At 42.9% G+C, this 18,616-nt stretch overlaps 2 protein-coding genes across 3 annotated transcripts; one reads left to right on the top strand and one right to left on the bottom strand.

The window, feature by feature from the left end:
* Positions 1 to 398: 398 nt before the first annotated feature.
* Positions 399 to 13,371, bottom strand: trmu (tRNA 5-methylaminomethyl-2-thiouridylate methyltransferase). The gene is made up of 11 exons (XM_029742156.1): positions 13,156 to 13,371; positions 12,819 to 12,984; positions 7,202 to 7,308; positions 6,935 to 7,060; positions 6,158 to 6,330; positions 3,546 to 3,599; positions 3,342 to 3,408; positions 3,109 to 3,209; positions 2,822 to 2,966; positions 1,860 to 1,942; positions 399 to 1,115 (listed from the first exon to the last, which is right to left on the bottom strand). Exons 1-11 carry the CDS (start codon positions 13,235 to 13,237, stop codon positions 969 to 971), a joined length of 1,251 nt encoding a protein of 416 aa, XP_029598016.1. The 5' UTR covers positions 13,238 to 13,371; the 3' UTR covers positions 399 to 968.
* srr (serine racemase) lies at positions 12,780 to 16,846 on the top strand. 2 transcript variants are annotated; one of them, XM_029742157.1, is made up of 7 exons: positions 12,780 to 12,867; positions 14,687 to 14,871; positions 15,040 to 15,221; positions 15,321 to 15,451; positions 15,583 to 15,731; positions 15,906 to 15,995; positions 16,223 to 16,846. In XM_029742157.1, exons 1-7 carry the CDS (start codon positions 12,860 to 12,862, stop codon positions 16,462 to 16,464), a joined length of 987 nt encoding a protein of 328 aa, XP_029598017.1. In that variant the 5' UTR covers positions 12,780 to 12,859; the 3' UTR covers positions 16,465 to 16,846. The 2 variants fall into 2 exon arrangements, with proteins under 2 accessions (XP_029598017.1, XP_029598018.1); XM_029742158.1 differs by lacking the exon at positions 12,780 to 12,867 and adding an exon at positions 13,403 to 13,527.
* Positions 16,847 to 18,616: the final 1,770 nt, after the last annotated feature.

The raw sequence follows: 18,616 nt of genomic DNA, 5'->3' as shown, positions 1-18,616 counted from the left end.
TTTTTCCCTCACTTTAGGGGCATAGCCATGGCAGCCAAAATAATGTGCTCCACGGCATTTTATACACCCCAACTAAGCATAATGGGATATTAATTGCTTAATTAACTCAGGAACCACAACATACTTTGTATCCCACATTTACTCCAGTGTTTCCATTATTTTGGTAGTTACCTGTACATTCCACCTGGTGTAACATAAATTATGTTAATTTAACCACCAGAAACAGTGCATAGGCAAAGTATAGGTTAAGTATAACTTGTACGTGTTCGCCCCCTTGTGGCGAGAGAGGAAGAGGACGCAAAACAGTAGCTACAGAGGTAAAGTAAAGTGACACCTACTTCAGCTGGATTTCTTCAGTGAGGTTTTCTGCTGGCCACAAAAATGCAAGAAATCATTAATAATTTAAAAACAATCGTAAGTTTAATCACTTGCTCTTCATTTCTGAATTCAAGTTATTCTCTATTTACATATTGCATATTTTATAGTTGAAAAGAATGCAGTTGAATCCAAAATGTGTTTAGGTGAAATGGCACCAAAGGAACAGGCACACTACTTGTTTGGATTATCACAAAAGCCATAATGTTTTTAATATGCATTTCACATTTTCTAATAATCTGTCCAAATAAATAAAGTAGACAATGAATTACCATGTGCATGGTTGTACACAGTCCACACTATCAAATAATGATGTACATCACAAGTACCCTAATAGGAAGAAGTATCAACTGAGGGCAACAGTACATAGGAAGTTTGAGTGTGTTTTTTTTTGACGAGTGGACAGGTCCGAAAGCATGATCAGTGTGCTATTCTGTTCTTCAGTAGTGGTTCAGAGAATGGGATAAGGCTTGTGGAAGTACAGTAGTCTTGTCTATCAGCAGTGTGACTGAAGTCTGCAATGTAAGGTTAGGTCCATATCGACAGTGGATAGGCCTGGGCCTAGGTCTATTTCTAGGAAGTGTCTCTCAGGCTCAGCTGGCTGGTTCCGGGGTCCTCTCCTTGGCCACAGGGGCTTCCTTCATGCGGTCTCGCCCCTGTTGAAGAGTGTACTCTGTGGGGCCCAGACGGACGATCTTCCCACTTCCCAGACACTCATCCCCCTTGTACAGCACTGCAAACTGGGGGAAATGAGCGAAGTGAATATGGAGAAATTAGAAGGGAGGGTAGTGATGAGCAGACATTGACGGAAGCTTTGAAGCAAGGCTATTCAGTCAATGTTGAGGTAGATGAGACGGGCACAGAAAATTTATGTTAGTGGGAGACATTGATGCTGAATATTGACTCCTAGTCCCTCTGAACTAACCTCCACATTTGAGTGCATACACACACACCACTATTCTCTATCGCTTCTCTATTCATCTACCCTCACTCTGGCCTCGAGCCCAGAGCTCCAAGACAAACGCGTCTCGGCCATATTGTTGTTTTCTCAGAGCAGCGGGTTATGGGATAGCGCATGAAGAAAGGGGGGTAATCCAAGCGTGGACAAGGCTCTTTGTACCCTGACTAGAGTCTGGAGTAATCCCTGTCAGAGAAACCAGAGACACACTGGAGCAGCTGGCTACGTTTGTTGGGACTATGATAGGCCTTTGTTAGCTAGCTAATCAGGATCTTAAGGAATTACACACTGGGACTAACACACCAGCTCAACTAAAACCACTAATGGTTCATGGGTTGGCTTTACTCTTAAAAGCTGACCTAACGACAATAAATCAATTTGAAAATGGCCTAAAGAAATTTGACTCATAGTTAAAATTCTTCTGAGAACAAAACATCCCTAGAAAGTAATGAAACCAACTTCCCAAACTCTGAAAAGGGTGAGACAGGCGGTTTACATGTCTACGTGTGGGAAACAGAGAGCTTACCTGTCCTGGTGTGAGTGCTCTGATTGGCTGAGACAGCATGATCCACACAGAGCCATCCATGTTCAAGGTCACAGTGCAAGGGGCTGGAGATACACAACCTCACTGTGTTATTAACATGTTACTAACACTAAAATGTCACTAACACTTTTGAAGTGTACATTTTTGACTCAATAAAGCTGTTTTTTAAGCCGTATGGAAGGTAACGGTATTGTTTTTTTTACCCACTTTTTCTCCCCAACTTTGTCATATCCAATTAAGGTCTTTTCTCTTATCGCTGCAACTCCCCAATGGGTCCGGGAGAGGCGAAGGTCGAGTCATGCGTCCTCCGAAACATGACCCGCCAAACCGTGCTCCTTAACACCCGCCCGCTTAACCCGTTAACCAGGAAACACCGTTCAACTGACTACCGAGGTCAGCCTGCAGGCACCCGGGCCCGCCACAAGGAGATGCTAGAGCGCGATAAGCCAAGTAAAGCCCCCCCAGCCAAACCCTCCCCTAACCCTGATGACGCTTGGCCAATTTTGCGCCGCCCTGTGGGACTCCCGGTCACGGCCGGTTGTGACACAGCCTGGGATCGAACCCGGGTCTGTAGTGACGCATGAAGAAAGGGGGGGTAATCCAAGCGTGGACAAGGCTCTTTGTACCCTGACTAGAGTCTGGAGTAATCCCTGTCAGAGAAACCAGAGACACACTGGAGCAGCTGGCTACGTTTGTTGGGACTATGATAGGCCTTTGTTAGCTAGCTAATCAGGATCTTAAGGAATAACACACTGGGACTAACACACCAGCTCAACTAAAACCACTGTAATGGTTCATGGGTTGACTTTACTCTTTAAAGCTGACCTAACGACAATAAATCACCCGCATTAGACCGCTGCGCCACTCTGGAGGCCCAGGTAAAGGTATTGTTAATGACACATCCTTACAAACTGTGTCTGGCCCTAATGTGTTATGTGACTCACTCAGAGGCATCTGGTGGATGAAGCGGAAGTGACACTCCATCATCTTGGTCTGGATCAGCTCAGTGGGAGGGTCCTCCGTTATCCAATGGAAACGATCTGTTCGGACCGTGTCTCTGAATAGAGCCGGGTGATTGGTGGTCGGACCCTGATGTTAGGGAGTTTAGAATCAGAATCCCATTGAGAATGAACAGCAAGGAGGTGGGAGATCTGCCTGTATTGTAGTTAGGCCAGTTGCTTAGGACAAAATTAGGTATAACCGTATTGAAGAGGTAGAAACCATTCCTTACCACAAACACTTCTCCAGTAGTAATGTCTTTGTCCACAACAAACCATGCATCCCTCTGCCCACCAATCCTAGCCCTTTGGCCTAGTGTCAGGGTGAACCAACCTGAAAGGAAGAAGAGGCAGAGAACCAGTCGTTAATGTAAAGGTTTACTATTGGAAGAGCGGTACTCTTATAAAGGATAGTAGGACAAGCACTACCATAGAAGATACCACTGAGGATATCACACAGCATTACCTTTATGTTCCCCCATGATCTTCCCATCCTCAATGGAGACAAAGTTCCCCGGTTTTAGCTCTAAATACTGACAGAAAAACAGGAATGCAGATATTGTTATTACATACAAACATGTTTATTTATTACTATGGCCAGTGTATCTCAATAATGAACTTTATACAGTAGTTTCTTTCTCCATACAGTGTGTGTATTTTAATTACATACCTCTAGAATGAAATCCTCAAATTTCCTCTCTCCAATAAAGCAGATGCCCATACTCTGGAAACAGATAATGATATTCAGTGTTGCCACACAGTCCACGAAAAAATACAATTGATTTTGTAAGATGTAATCTGTCAACACAGTGTAATTAGGGTGTAGGCCGAACAACAACAATGCAATGAAATTATGTTAAACTTCGTTAATCTGTAGGCAGCTCAGAGAGGAGAGATGATCAATACTTTATCTACACTCCTGTCCATATGTACTTGGACAGCGAAACTAGCATTTTACATTTGGCTCTATACTCCAGCATTTTAGATTTGAGATCAAATGTTTCATATGAGGTGAATGTAAAGCACGTCACCTTTTATTTGAGGGTATTTTCATACACATCTGTTTTACCGTTGAGAAAGGAAAGCACTTGTCCCCACCCCCATGTGAAGAAGTCACAAGTATTTGGCCAAATTCACTAATAGTGTATCAATAACAGGGGACATTAGCATTTTTGGGAGGGTATGATCTTTGTTCATGATTTTGGGGGTATGATCATTATTCATGAATGATTATCTGTAATCATGCTAGCCTGCACATTAAGAACAGATACCACACCCTAACAGGCTATTTTTCCCCTTTACTCATATCAGAATGAAAAGTAAAACATTTTGATTTAAAATATGCAAATCCTCAATAAATATAAACACTTCACATGTATGACGGATGCATACGCCTTGATCATACCAACAGCATCATTGCGCAAAATGTTATGCAGAATCATCTGGATATGTGTGCAACAAAAGTTCAACATTCACCTGCTACCATTTTTGTCAAGATGTCCACACATATGTTCGATAAATCCAACCTATGCACCACACAGAATGCAGTCAAACTGACTCTGCAACACAATCCTGCAAGGCAAACGCAGCGTTCCATTGGAAATGAATGTACTTCTGGTGTACCAAAATGCAATAACACTGTCGGGGCGATGGAGGCGATATTTTGCATAAAACTTACAGATAAAATGCCACAAGATATCAAAAAAAGCCTTTGGACAAGTCTGGCTATAAGTCCTAAGAACCAGTGTGTGGAATAATGTAAATGTACCTCCTTTGAAGGCTGAGAAAAAGGTCATTTTGAGAAAATGGCCGATAAAGACAGGCCGGACAAAGTTAAATTACTGTTTAACGGATGCCTCCTGTTTTCTGCAAAAAAATAAAAGAAATAATCAGATGTGTTATTTTTCTGGCAATATATGCAGCACTTTGTCTATAATGCACTGTCTGCTCTCCCTTGAGGCTTTCCCAAGTTGATGCACAAGAGACCAAACAGCCTCAGATCACGCACCAATTGACTGGCCAGAGATCAGGGCATTCATCAGCAAAGATGCAGTGCAAGCTGACAGTATTTTTGACAACCAAATTGAAATCAAAATGATGGATGAAATCGAAGTGTGTCAGCTGTATGGTGATTTGCGATTCATAACTTACATTTAAAAAAAGGTACTACCAGTAGTAGTAGGCCAACCAATAACACCAAGATGGAATGGGTTTGAAGTGATGCCCCGCCGAGAACAGCTAGCACGTCCAGCAAAGTACATCGCCAGTGACACGCACACACTTCGAGCAGATCAGCAGCTCCACAATAATGTGCTCGACTGTCTCCCAAGGTGGGGGCTTTTCGTGGCAGCCAGACGAGACAAATCGAAGGAGAATGCGTCGAGCAAAGTTACTAGGCTCGAATTTAGTCAAGCTTGAACTATATACACTACCGATCAAAAGTTTGGAGTCACTTAGAAATGTCCTTGTTCTAGGCCTCCTCTGTCCAGTGTCTGTTCTTTTGCCCATCTTAATATTTTCCTTTTATTGGCCAGTCTGAGATATGGCTTTTTCTTTGCAACTCTGCCTAGAAGGCCAGCATCCCGGAGTCGCCTCCTCACTGTTGGCGTTGAGACTGGTGTTTTGCGGGTACAATTTAATAAAGCTGCCAACATAATGGCAAAAGGGTTTTCTATTGATCAATTAGCCTTTTAAAATTATAAACTTGGATTAGCTAACACAACGTGCCATTGGAACACAGGAGTGATGGTTGCTGATAATGTGCCCCTGTACGCCTACGTAGATAATATATAAAAAATGTGCCGTTTCCAGCTACAATAGTCATTTACAACATTAACAATGTCAACACTGTATTTCTGATCAATTTTATTTTAATGTACAAAAAAAATAGCTTTTCTTTCAAATCAATGACATTTCTAAGTGACCCCAAACTTTTGAACGGGAGTGTAGATTGATGCTTCTAATTGTGCATGTTATAAACTACACTTTTTATGATGATGATGATAGGCTATACTATGGTTGGATTGATGCATTTTTTCCAATACTACATTAATTTGGTAGACCTAACTTGATTGACCCTGTTTCTACAAGGCCTAGTCTGAGAGGACTAAATCATATTTGCAACCTCATATTAAAGTTGACATTCTGTACTTGTCGCCTCATATGAAATATTTGATCTCAAATCGAAAATGGTGGAGTACAGATACAAATGTAAATGTTTTGCTTTAATGTCCAAATACAGTACACACAGAGGGCAGTGTATCTGTCTGTGTGGTTAGTTACCTCTTTCTTCTTCAGGACGTGTTGGAATCCGGCCTCGGCTGCAATCTTCTTCACGTAGTCTTTGGTGAGTCCCGACAGGGGAAAGAGTGTACGCCGCAAAGCATCCTGAGACATCTGGCTGAGGAAGAATGTCTGGTCCTTAAAACGGTCTGCTCCCTGGTACAACCTCACCGCTTCAACGGAGATAACAAAGGGTTAAAAATCTGAGACACCAATGTAATGACAGCCCTATAATATCGCTCCCTATATCTAATATAACCAATGGTGGTACTCATTCAAGTTCCCTGAATTTCTCTACACATATCAAATGTCTACAGACTTACAGATAAAGCCTTTCACATATAAAACTCGGTACCCTGGACCGTTTTTGAGAATTCTACAGAACATATTTTGATTTCACAAGACCTGAAAATAACCGTTTCAGGGTGTGATTAGCAAGACGCACATTCTACATGACGTTAGTGAGCTAGCTTCTTTACAACGGGCAAAAAAGTTTCACGCGACTCATGCTGCCGCGTCACAATACATGGTACCTAGGTCCTGGATCTTGGACCCGCTACTCACGCAGGTCCAGGTTTCATTTCAACCAGGGTTTGTTTGCATTTCACACATACTTTATAGGGGTACCAAAAGCTCCAGATCATAAGGGGATATGTGAAAGCACCCAAAGTCTCCATATTGTTATAGAGGTAAGATTGACATAATAATAATAATAATAATAAAACATTGGTATAAGAAAAGCACAGAAAGAGGTTGAGAGGAGTCTGTTGTTCTTACGGTTCCTGATCTCAAAGCGGTCTCTGAAGACATGTTGAGGGGAAGGAGCCAGATGACTCTGTTGGAAGACATCTTCATCCTCCTGAGATGTCCTGGCATAGTGGCCTGTCGCCATGGCATCAGCACCTAGGGGGAAATCAGCAACAACACAATATTGTATTTTTTTTGTACAAGCTCAGTTTCTTTAATGGTACTTGAAGTTCTTAGCATACTTGGATGTTTTATAATACAATGCATACTAATACTGAGCAAATTTATGCTACATACCCAAGCCGTTGATGGCATAATTGTAGAAGTGATTGAATTTTATGTGTTTGTTGCACAGAATGTCTGGATTTGGTGTCCTGCCCTTCTCATATTCCTTCAAAAGATTGCTGAAGAAAGGAGACATTGGTCAGACATTGAGGAAGAGAGCAATCTGGGGTGGGTGGGTATCATTTGTGGAACGTTCCGAAAGGAATCTCTTCCAAAAACGTAAATAACAAGGTTGCCAACAAACAACGCACATACAAAGTTGTATAGCGGGTAGAATAAGATACCGGGTAGGGAGTGGGCTATTTCATAAAGTTTTTCACTCACCACGTTTATGCTGCAAAATGTCTGTCCTCACTCTGGTAGTCTATGGATAAACATTAAGAATAAGCTACGTGGTGAGTTGATGCCTATTCGGCAGCTAGTTAGCTAGGTGAATTGATTATGCTACTTTGTATGCGTTGTTTGTTGGCAACTGTCTTGTTTTGTACGCTTTGTACAAATAATAAAACGCAGAACTACAGGATGTTTCTTAACATAACTCTTTATTAACTAGCTACAACTGCATGTTCGCCTATCTCCAACCACGATCAACTGACTATACCCTAACCGTCTGGGTGGTCTTAACCAATCACTGCACAGTAGGATACGGCGGTAAAATGCATCCAATTATAATTCAGTATGTATTCACATATGAATATTACATCCCCCTTCTTTTAAAACAAAATACAAATGTTTACATATTCTAAGCTTTTCTTTTGAATACATGCTCTGTAGTTTGAACTCAAGGTAAGTAACCATTTATATTGCATAATACACCAACTGAATCAACAGACTGAAACAATGATCCAACATACTGTTTCTTTTAGAACAAGGGATTCTCAGCAACTCAGCTTTCACTGTAGAAATGACATCTTAACATTTCAAACAAATACGATACCAAAGCATTTCAAGTGAACTTTCAATAACAAGTTTACAGTCTGGAACTCTTTTAGGGCAGCGATCTGCCTACACCCTTTGACATTTCACAGGTCGAGGACAGCTCTGGGCTTGACCTCTCTTCCTGACCTTGTGCGATATGATGTTGAGCATGCTTCTGTGTCAGTCAACAGCTCTTGTGGTGTTGCAGGTAAGTATGGTGTATGTTGTGCTGTGTGTGTGTTTAGTCCATCACGTTCTCTTTCAGGGGAACAGTTCATCTCATCAGTGTGTTGTTCTTTTGTGTTCAGTAAGTGGCAACGATTGCGGCGGTACACTGCTCCTTCTGCTGTGCGGACGTGATATGAACGTTCAGTGTCAGCTGGCTGGATGACCACTGCTGGTTTCCAGAGGCCATGCTCCTGGATTCTAACTGACTCTCCGTCGATCAGTGGTGGCAGTGGTCTAGCTGACCTGTCGTAGTATCGCTTTTGTTGTCTCTGTGCACGTTTTCCATGCATTTCATTGTAGCTGACGACCTCAGGTTGCAGCTGCTGGTTGGTGCTGGGAAGGGTTGAGCGAAGTCTGCGGCTCATCAACAGCTGGGCTGGTGATTTGAAGTTGTCAACTGGAGTGTTGCGGTATTCAAGGAGACTGAGGTAGGGGTCTCTCTTGTCTGCTTTTGCTTTGTCCATGAGTGATTTAGCAATCTACACAGATTTTTCAGCAAGGCCATTACTTTGAGGGTAATGTGGGCTTGTGGTGACATGTGTGAACTCCCATGCTTTTGTGAAGGATTCAAACTCATTTGATTTGTAACAGGGCCCATTGTCAGATATTAAAGTCTCTACAATGCCATGCCTGGCAAAGGCTGCTTTTAGCTTGTGCATCACAGCTGCAGATGTGGTGCTGTGAAGCTTGTCGAGTTCGAAGTATCTGCTGTAGTAGTCCACTGTTACGATGTAGTCCTCGTTGTTCCAGGTGAACAGATTGGTTGCCACGACCTGCCAGGGTCGGTCTGGGATACAGTGAGGTAACATTGGTTCTTTGGTGTTTGAGGGGCGTCTTTCAAGACAGATGGTGCATCTACCAACAATGTCCTCTATTTGTTTGCACATTCCAGGCCAAAACATAATGTCCCGTGCTCTCTGTTTGCACTTTTCCATGCCCATGTGTCCAGCATGGATCTTTGTCAAAATCTCTTCTCTGAGACTGGTAGGAATAATGATTTTCTCTCCTTTGAAAATGATTCCGTTGATCTGTGATAGTTCATCACGATGGTTCCAGAATTCGGAGACGCTCTGAGGGCATTTTCTCCTCTCCTCAGGCCATCCATCCTGTATGACTTCCCTCAGCTGTGTGAGTTGAGAGTCCTTTCCTGTTTCTGCTTGGATCTCCTTCAGTTTTGTGTCACTAACTGGTAAGTTGCTGTACACAGTGTGTACTTGCATGTCCATGCCTTCACTGAGGCTGCTGTCCTTGTAGGTAAGAAACTTCCTGGAGAGTGTGTCTGCGACAGGGATGTCTTTGCCTGGACGGTGAGTGATTGTGAAGTCGTATTTTTGTAGTTGAAGGATCATTCTCTGTAGCCTTGGCGGGGCTGCAGCTAGTGGTTTCCTCATGATTGACTCAAGGGGCTTGTGGTCAGATTCCACAATGACTTGTCGTCCATATACGTACTGATGGAAACGTTTACATCCGAATAGAATGGCATAGAGCTCCTTTCCAATTTGAGCGTAGTTGATTTTACAGTCTGTGAGAGATTTGGAAGCGTAGCCGATGGCCTTTCCTTCTTGCAGTAGCACTGCACCTAGTCCATACTTCGACGCGTCCACTTGGAGTCTGAGCTCTTTGTTGGGGTCGTAGTAGGCAAGGACTGGTCCTGGTTCTCTCGTGATCAAGTCTTTCACATTCTGGAAAGCAATGTCGTGTTGCTTGTCCCAAAGAAACTCACTGGACTGCTTTAGCAGTTGACGCAGGGGTGCATTAGCATTGGAGAGGCTGGGTGCGAACTTGGATAAGTAGTTGACCATGCCAAGCACTGTTTCCAGCTCTGCACGGTTTTTTGGTGGCTCCATTTCTTTTATGGCTGAGATCTTCTGTGGATCTGGCTTGATTCCATTCGCTGTGAGAAGATGTCCGAAGTAGCTGACCTCTGTAGCGCCGACTGTGCTCTTCTCTGGGTTGAGCCGGACTCCTCTCTCGCGGGATCTTTGCAGCATCGCGCGGAGGTTTCGGTCGTGCTCCTCTTTGGTTCGACCATAGACAAGGATGTCATCCACAATTGCCACAACTCCGTCGAGGCCTTCGTACACTTCGTCGATCTTTCGCTGAAACTCGTCTTGGGCTGAGATAATCCCAAAAGGCAGGCGACGGAACCTGTAGCGTCCAAACGGTGTGTTGAATGTTGTGAGCTTAGATGACTCTTCTGTGAGCTTGATAGCCCAGTAGCCTGATCTAGCGTCCATGACACTGAAGTAGTGTGCTCCCGCTAGCTTGTGTGTGATGCCATCTAGCGTCGGTAAAGGGTAATGGGGCCGTTTGATAGCCTTGTTCAAGTCTCTTGGGTCGAGGCATACTCGGAGCTTACCTGTGCGTGGTTTCTCCACCACCACTAACGCGTTTACCCAGTCGGTCGGTTCTGTAACCTTGGTGACTATGTCAGATTGTTCCATGCTCTCCAACTCTTTCTTCAGACGGGCACGGAGAGCAAGGGGAATCTTTCTCGGGGGGTAGACCACAGGGGTTGCGTCTGGGTCAAGGTGAATGGTACATTCTACTGGGAATAATCCTATTCCTGTAAAGACATCAGCAAACTCCTCCAGTACATTTCCTGTCTCTACTGGTGCTGTTACTGATAAAACTAGCTTGATGAGGTCCATGTCTAAACATGCTTTAAGACCTAGCACTGCAGGTGCTCTAGTGTCAACAACGTAAAAGTCCAACATCATGTCACTTTCCTTGTATTTGCATTTGAAAGTGCATGTGCCTTTTACTGGGAGCTGTTCACCACCATCACCAGTCAGTCTGCGCATGGTGGGCTGTAGCTCGCACTCAGATGTCAAGTTGCGGTACTTATTCAGAGGAATAATGTTTACTTGTGCACCAGTGTCTAGTTTGAACTTTAGCTTTGTGCCTTGTGTTCCTATCTCAATGTCAGCAAAGGCTTGCTCTGTCTCTGATATTTGACTTTTTTGTGTCACTGAATCAATAAACACTTCATCATCATTTGACTCTTTGATTGACATTTCATCTTCACTCACTGTGTGTACTGTTTTTCCACGGTAAGCTCTGCACACTTTTGCAAAGTGATTCCATTTACCACATTTAGTACACTGTTTGCCTTTAGCTGGGCAATATCCTTGTTCGCCATGCACTTTGTATCCACAATATCCACATGTTTTGGGGCGTTTTGAGTCTGTGTCGCTCTGTTTTGGAGTTATGTCTCTCTCCGTTCTGAAACGCGCTCTCTGGGCACCGGAGGTGTGCTTTGATGTCTGCCTGACTGCGTGCACTGCTTGTTCACGTGATGCGCTCGTGCTGCGGCGCGAAATGGTTTTCATCTGAGCCTGTGCTAGCTCGTGAGATCTGGCTATGTCGATAGCTTTGTCCAGCGTTAGCTCAGACCCAACATTCAAAAGTTTCTCACTCGCGGTGAGTGTATTCCAAATACAATACGGTCCCTGACCATCTCATCCTTGTTTGCATAATCACAGTCTTTCACAAGCAGACGCAGCTCAGTCACAAACGGTTCAAAAGACTCGCTAGCTCCCTGTACTTTCTCATGGAATTTGTACCTAGCGAAAATTGTAGTCTTCGGCACAACATATGCTTCAAAACGATCGTAGTATGTTTTCAGTACCTTTGATTCAGCCTCGGTAAGTGTCCATGTGTTGTAAATATCTCTCCCTTTTTCACCGATCCAGAGGAGCAGGTAGCTACATTTTTCCTCTTCTCTTTCCTTCAGAGGACCCGTGAACATTAGCTCCACATGCTGTTTGTACTTACGCCATGCATCGGGTAAGTTTGTAGACTCCCAGTCCATTCGAGGTGAAGGAACTCCATAAAAATCCATCTTTTAAGACCATTTACTCTGACACCATGTCTTGTTTTGTACGCTTTGTACAAATAATAAAACGCAGAACTACAGGATGTTTCTTAACATAACTCTTTATTAACTAGCTACAACTGCATGTTCGCCTATCTCCAACCACGATCAACTGACTATACCCTAACCGTCTGGGTGGTCTTAACCAATCACTGCACAGTAGGATACGGCGGTAAAATGCATCCAATTATAATTCAGTATGTATTCACATATGAATATTACAGCAACCTTGTACTTTACAACGTTTTTGGAACTGATTCCTATTGGAACGTTCCACAAATTATACCCATCCATCTGGGGTATATTCATTTATCAGATTCTGTTGCAAACGGAAAACCTTTTGCAACAAAAATGTGTGTTTCTATTGGACAAATTCAGATAGGTCCCTTCCCATTTCGTTCCATTTGCTCTGTTTGGTTCTTAAACGGTAAACGGTTTCCTTTGCAAGACAATGAACACACCCCAGATCTAGGCCTGTGACGCCAACCTAATCCCGTGATAACTCACATTATTTCAATTAAGGTGAGTGCAGTTGTCTACTTAGTCGGGCTACAACTGTTCCAATTACACAGATTTAACAATCATCTAATTAAGGAGGATACCTACGTGAACACTTCGTGCCAGTACTCTTTGACGTAGGACACTTGATGAAAAGGTATGTCCAGACTCTGGCACACTTTGTAGGCATCTTCACAGTCCTTTTCGGAGGAACACACCCCATTCTCATCCAGGGAATCCCAGTTCTTCATAAACACTCCAGTAACGTGGTACCCTGTCAATAAAACAAGCCAATGGGAAGACGTGAAACTTACAGTAAACAAGCATCATTAGATATAAAATAAGACATTCCGTTAAATCATTAAAAAAAATATTCCGTTTATTTGTATCGTCTCAAGGAGTTTAGCTAGTTAACGTTGACTGTTCCAGTGAAGGAACGTCTCACCTCTTCTTCTGAGTAACAAAGCCGTTACAGAGCTGTCAACTCCCCCAGACATCGCGCACACGATATGTCTCACGACACCCATGATTTTCACAACTATTTGCCACGTAAATACGTTTTTAATTGACTAAATCAGGTTACAACTTAACTTTTTCGGATAGACGCGGCCATTTCTTCGTTCCGTCTCAAAACAATGTCCGACTAGAAACAAGTTGCGTGTGGCTTTACCTCCAGCTGTGGTTGACTTGTGTTGCGGGTGCCAGGATAACTGTAACACTCTGTAAACAGAACGGAGCTGTTGAAATTCTGCTCCGTAAATTGGATAAAAACTCTCGAAAATCCATACATTTGCATATATTTTTCGAAAGTATCAAGGTACGTTGACTAGAATTATACAACTGTCTCTGATTATATTGACTGTTACACTCGCAAAAGTGGGATATATTGCACGAATGTGTACATCTGTAGTAACAGTTCCACCATGTCAATGGTGAGATAATTTTGTGTTACGTGATTTCATTAACGTTAACTCTTTTTGCAAGTATTAACAGAGCCGAAGAATGAAACAATATATAATGTTTAATTTGGTGGAAAAGAGCTAAGCAAGTCATAAGGATAATCCTTCTCATCAAATAAAATGTTATTGGTCACATACATGATTAGCAGGGTGTAGCGAAATGCTTGTGCTTCTAGCTCCGACAGTGCAGCAATATCTCACAAATTACACATATACCCAATACACACAAATCCAAGTATATAAATATGAGATGAGCAATGCCAGATATGTCAACATTATTAAAGTCACTAGTGTTCCTTTCCTTAAAGTGGCCAGTGATTTCTAGTCTATGCCAATAGGCAGCAGCCTCTAATGTGCTAGTGATGGCTGTTTAACAGTCTGATGGCCTTGAGATAGAAGCTGTTTTTCAGTCTCTCGGTCCCAGCTTTGATGCACCTGTACTGACCTCGCCTTCTGGATGATAGCGGGGTGAACAGGCAGTGGCTCGGGTGGTTTAGGCCTTCTTGTGACATCGGGTGCTGTAGGTGTCCTGGAGGGCGGCAAGTTTGCCCCCGGTAATGCGTTGGGCAGACCGCACCACCCTCTGTAGAGCTTTGCGGTTGCAGGCGGTGCAGTTGCCGTACCAGGCGGTGATACAGCCCGACAGGATGCTTTCAATTGTGCATCTGTAAAAGTTTGTAAGGGTTTTAGGTGACATGCCAAATTTCTTTAGCCTCCTGAGGTTGAAGAGGCTCTGTTGCGCCCACTGTCTGTCTGTGTGGGTGGTCCATTTCAGTTTGTCACTGATGTGTACGCCAAGGAACTTGAAGCTTTCCACCTTCTCCACTGTGGTCCTGACGATGTAGATGGGGGGGGGGTGCACCCTCTGCTGTTTCCTGAAGTCCACAATCATCTCCTTTGTTTTGTTGATGTTGAGTGAGAGGTTGTTTTCTATGCAAATGAATGACTGTTTTTAGGATAATCCCACCAAAGACTGTTTTCGAACCACTTTGATACAACTCTGTGGTTGTCTTCCAGCATGGTGGACGTGCCACTATCAATGAAAGCCATCACTTTGGATCTGCTAAGAGATGCCAGAGAGACAGTGAGGACCAGTCCTTTGGGAGTCATCAACACTCCTATGATCCCATGGTGCCAAACAACACTACCGCTCAACATCCCCTGTAACATCCACATCAAACTGGAGAACATGCAGAGAACTGGTGAGTTTGTGTATGAATTAGATGCCTTAGTCAGGCACATTTACATTACTACTGTACACGTTTCAATTAATAATGTAGGTTGTAGTAGATATATTGATAGACATGGTTGATGTTGGACATTGAGAGTGATACAATAACAGCAGTTTCTGTCATTGTGTTAATTGCCAGGTTCGTTTAAGATAAGAGGAGTGGCCAACCAGTTTGCCAGGAGACCAAAAGGAGCCCATTTTGTCACCATGTCTGCAGGGAACTATGGGAAGTCTTTTGCGTATGCCTCTAAACACTACGGCTCCAAGGGGAAAGTGGTGATGCCAGAGACAGCCCCTGTATCCAGATCTACACTAATACAAGTCAGGTTCTTGTTTCCAATTGACTGCTTCAGTCTTTAATTGTATCATCTAAAATGACACATCTGAAAATAACCAAACATATCTGTCCATTCGCTCCAGAATTTTGGATGTGAGGTGGAACGGGTGCCTACAACCTGTCTGATGAACGTGGTGAATCGTTGTGTCCAGGAGGAAAACATGACGTTCCTCCACTCATATGACGACCTGGACCTGATTGCAGGACATGCCAGGTATAGAACAGCCGAACAAGGCAACAGAACCAGCTTTATGCGGGCCTTTTACCTCTTTTAGAGGGAAAATAAAATGCTGGTCTGTCTCTTGCTGTCTGTCTCTCTCCCTCCCCCCTTTCTCTGTGCTGTAGTCTAGGTTTTGAGGTACTGGAGGTGATGCCCCAGCCTGATGTAGTGGTGGTGTGCTGTGGAGGAGGAGGTCTACTTGCTGGGGTGGCTGCTGCCATCAAACTGGCCGGCTGCGAGAAGACAAGGATCTATGGAGTAGAGCCAGAAGGAGGTACATAACACCTGTTGTTTAAATCTCACCAAGACAATATCAGGCAGGGCTTTTTACAACTATGATACACCCCTAACTGATATACATGAACATACACATGGGACAATATACTGAGGGGTTGATGCACAGTATGACCATTTTGTTTACCTTAATTTCCTGTCATTGATTCATTAGCCTGCACCATGTACAAAAGTTTCATCGAGAAGAAGCCTATAGGCATGGACAGCAAGAGCATCGCGTCAGGACTGGCTCCACCTTTTGCAGGTACAGTACATTGGCTAGACCTAAATAAATCCTAAAAGATCAGGACATAAGAGGGAACAACTTTGTCTTCATCTGGAATGAACCATAGCCAAGCAAACAAATCTGTGAATTGTACCTTCTTTACCTGTACTCCCTGATGTGTTTTGTACCATAAGTCACGTAAAGGTTAAAACATCTACCATTGCTAACTGCCTGGTGTGTTGTTGTTGTTGTCCCCCCCCCCCCAGGCACCCTGCCCTACGAGCTGTGCCAGCGCTATGTTGAGGAGATTGTACTGGTGAGCGATGAGGAGATCAAGGCTGCCGTGTCGACCCTGTACAGGGCTGGGCTCCTGGTGGAACCGTCAGGGTCCGCGGCATTTGCAGCCATCGCTAACGACAGAATCCCTGACATTGCTGGGAGGAACGTGGTGGTCATCCTCAGTGGAGGAAACATTGGCAAAGACGAGCTGACTAACTTCCCTGATTGAATATCTAGTTACTTACTTACTTACTTACTTAGGTATTTTCCTACTCATGAAGCATAGGCCACTGACAACAGTTTTCCAGCGTATTTAGTCCGGGGTGATTTGTTCAAGTTCTCCTCATGCGTTTCCCCATTGAATGTTCACAAAGTTATTATTACAGTGACTACTACAGAGAATAAAGAATGATTATGCCAACCAGTCTGAGTTAGGAGAAATAATGCATTATTATTTTACTACATTGACTGTTACAGAGAAGAAAGAATGACCATTGCTCTAACCAGCTAAAGTTATGTGCAAATCATGCATTATTTTTCTCACTAATACTTTTTATACTGTGATATTATCTTTTTGCAAATAAACTATGCAATGTATTCAATATCAGGAACATATGCTGTGTTTGATCATTGAAATGTCAACAACTCGACTGTGCTCTTTGTTCAACTGAAAGACAAATTCTCATGTCCGTACTACATAGCAATCACTTGATGGGGTGTATATTAGGCACGTAAGAAGCACACATGCCTAGGTAACACTATCAGTGAATCAGAGTGGTGGTGAAAGTGCACAGTGATGAGATTGACGCTCCTTTCCAATAAATATCCAGGGTCTTATTCTGGTGACATGATGATCGATGCTTGGCTGCCATTTGACAAATAATTTCGCTAATTTGCCCATAAAAATCTCATCATGTAGACAATACCCGCACTATATATCTATCTGTTATTCGTCCATTGTCTCTGCATTGTGACCACATTTTCCTGGTCCTTGCAAGTATTAACATTATTTGGGAGATTGTTTCAAAATAATGATTTCAGTATCATGATTGGACAATTTTTGATGCCTTGAGTCAATGGTGTCAATTGCCAATCATTTTACTGGGTGCTATAATGATGAATTAAATAGTTTCACCATATCTGTTGACACATGTAAAATATCCAGATACAATGGTTATCACTCGTTAGCACAGAAACAAAGTCTAAATTGTCTAAAAAGTCTAAAAATTAGCTTTTTGGTCTTAATTTAACATTAGGCATAAGGTTAGCAGTGTGTTTAAGGTTAGGTTTAGGTAGAAAATCTCATTTTAAGAAGATAAATTGTAGAAATGGGCAAGGATTATCCATAATTATGACGTGGCTGTGTTAACTAGGGACGACCAGATAAAATGTGTGTCTGACTACCTCTGGAGGTGGTTCGAGGGCATTACTACACTCAATACGTAGATGCGACTATCAGAACACAATGATTGCAATGAAAAAACAGGTTGGCAGCATTTACAAAAGCAGCCCAATTATGATATATTTTCCTCTAATTGGTCTTTTGACCGATCCTAGCAGATCTTTTCATATCAGATCTTATTCAGAGCTGATCTGATTGGTCAAAAGATCAATTAGTGAAAAAAAATAGCAGAATTGGTCTGCCTGTGTAAAAACAGCCGTCTAGACGTACAAAGGTCCGCATTGAGGTCTGATTGTGCTCAGATCAGGCTGACCCCCTCAGGAGCTGGTTGGGGACGCATTGTGTCCGGCTTGAGTTGTTAATAACTAACGTGAATTCAACGTGAAATCAAACAAACATTTCAAACCTATCATTGGATTTAGGTTAAAGTTGGGTGAAAAAAATACAAAATTACCTTACTTTGATTACTTTTTTCAAATCGAATCCGTTTTCCACATTGATTCAACATCACATTGAATTTATTTATTTTTAGTTGGAAACAATGTTGATTCAAACAGTTTTTGCACATTGGTTATCGTGTGAGGAATGTGTTTGCTGGCCTCAAACGCTAGCCACCTGGCTTATATTTAGAAAAACTATTTTTTGTTTGGCTAGAGTTATAAAGATTGTTATAAATAAGCAAAAATGCATGAGAGGGTGTGGTATATGGCCAATATACCACGGCTAAGGGCTGTTCTTATGCACGACGCATCGCGGAGTGCCAGACACAGACCTTAGCTGTGGTATACTGACCATATACCACAAACCCCCGAGGTGCCTTATTGCTATTATAAACTGGCTACCATCATAACTAGAGCAGTAAAAATGTTTTGTCATACCAGTGGTATACGGTCTGATATACCACGGCTGTCAGCCAATCTGCATTCAGGGCTCTTATAAAATGTTGCCTATGCCACCGTTTGCAATGCTTACTGGCTTT

This window comes from Salmo trutta, chromosome 40, assembly GCF_901001165.1.
Source record: "Salmo trutta chromosome 40, fSalTru1.1, whole genome shotgun sequence".
Lineage (NCBI taxonomy): Eukaryota > Metazoa > Chordata > Actinopteri > Salmoniformes > Salmonidae > Salmo > Salmo trutta.
This window is presented reverse-complemented; position numbering and strand designations above follow the sequence as displayed.

Bases quoted from the DNA above. Each gene is read 5' to 3' on its own strand.
- srr (XM_029742157.1), top strand. The intron at 15,452-15,582 runs GTATAGAACAGC...TCTGTGCTGTAG, and splicing joins CTGATTGCAGGACATGCCAG to TCTAGGTTTTGAGGTACTGG. The intron at 15,996-16,222 runs GTACAGTACATT...CCCCCCCCCCAG, and splicing joins ACTGGCTCCACCTTTTGCAG to GCACCCTGCCCTACGAGCTG.
- trmu (XM_029742156.1), bottom strand. From the start codon at position 13,237: ATGGGTGTCGTGAGACATATCGTGTGCGCGATGTCTGGGGGAGTTGAC. The intron at 7,061-7,201 runs GTATGTAGCATA...ATTTCCCCCTAG, and splicing joins TTATGCCATCAACGGCTTGG to GTGCTGATGCCATGGCGACA. The intron at 3,409-3,545 runs GTATGTAATTAA...TTTTTCTGTCAG, and splicing joins TTGAGGATTTCATTCTAGAG to TATTTAGAGCTAAAACCGGG.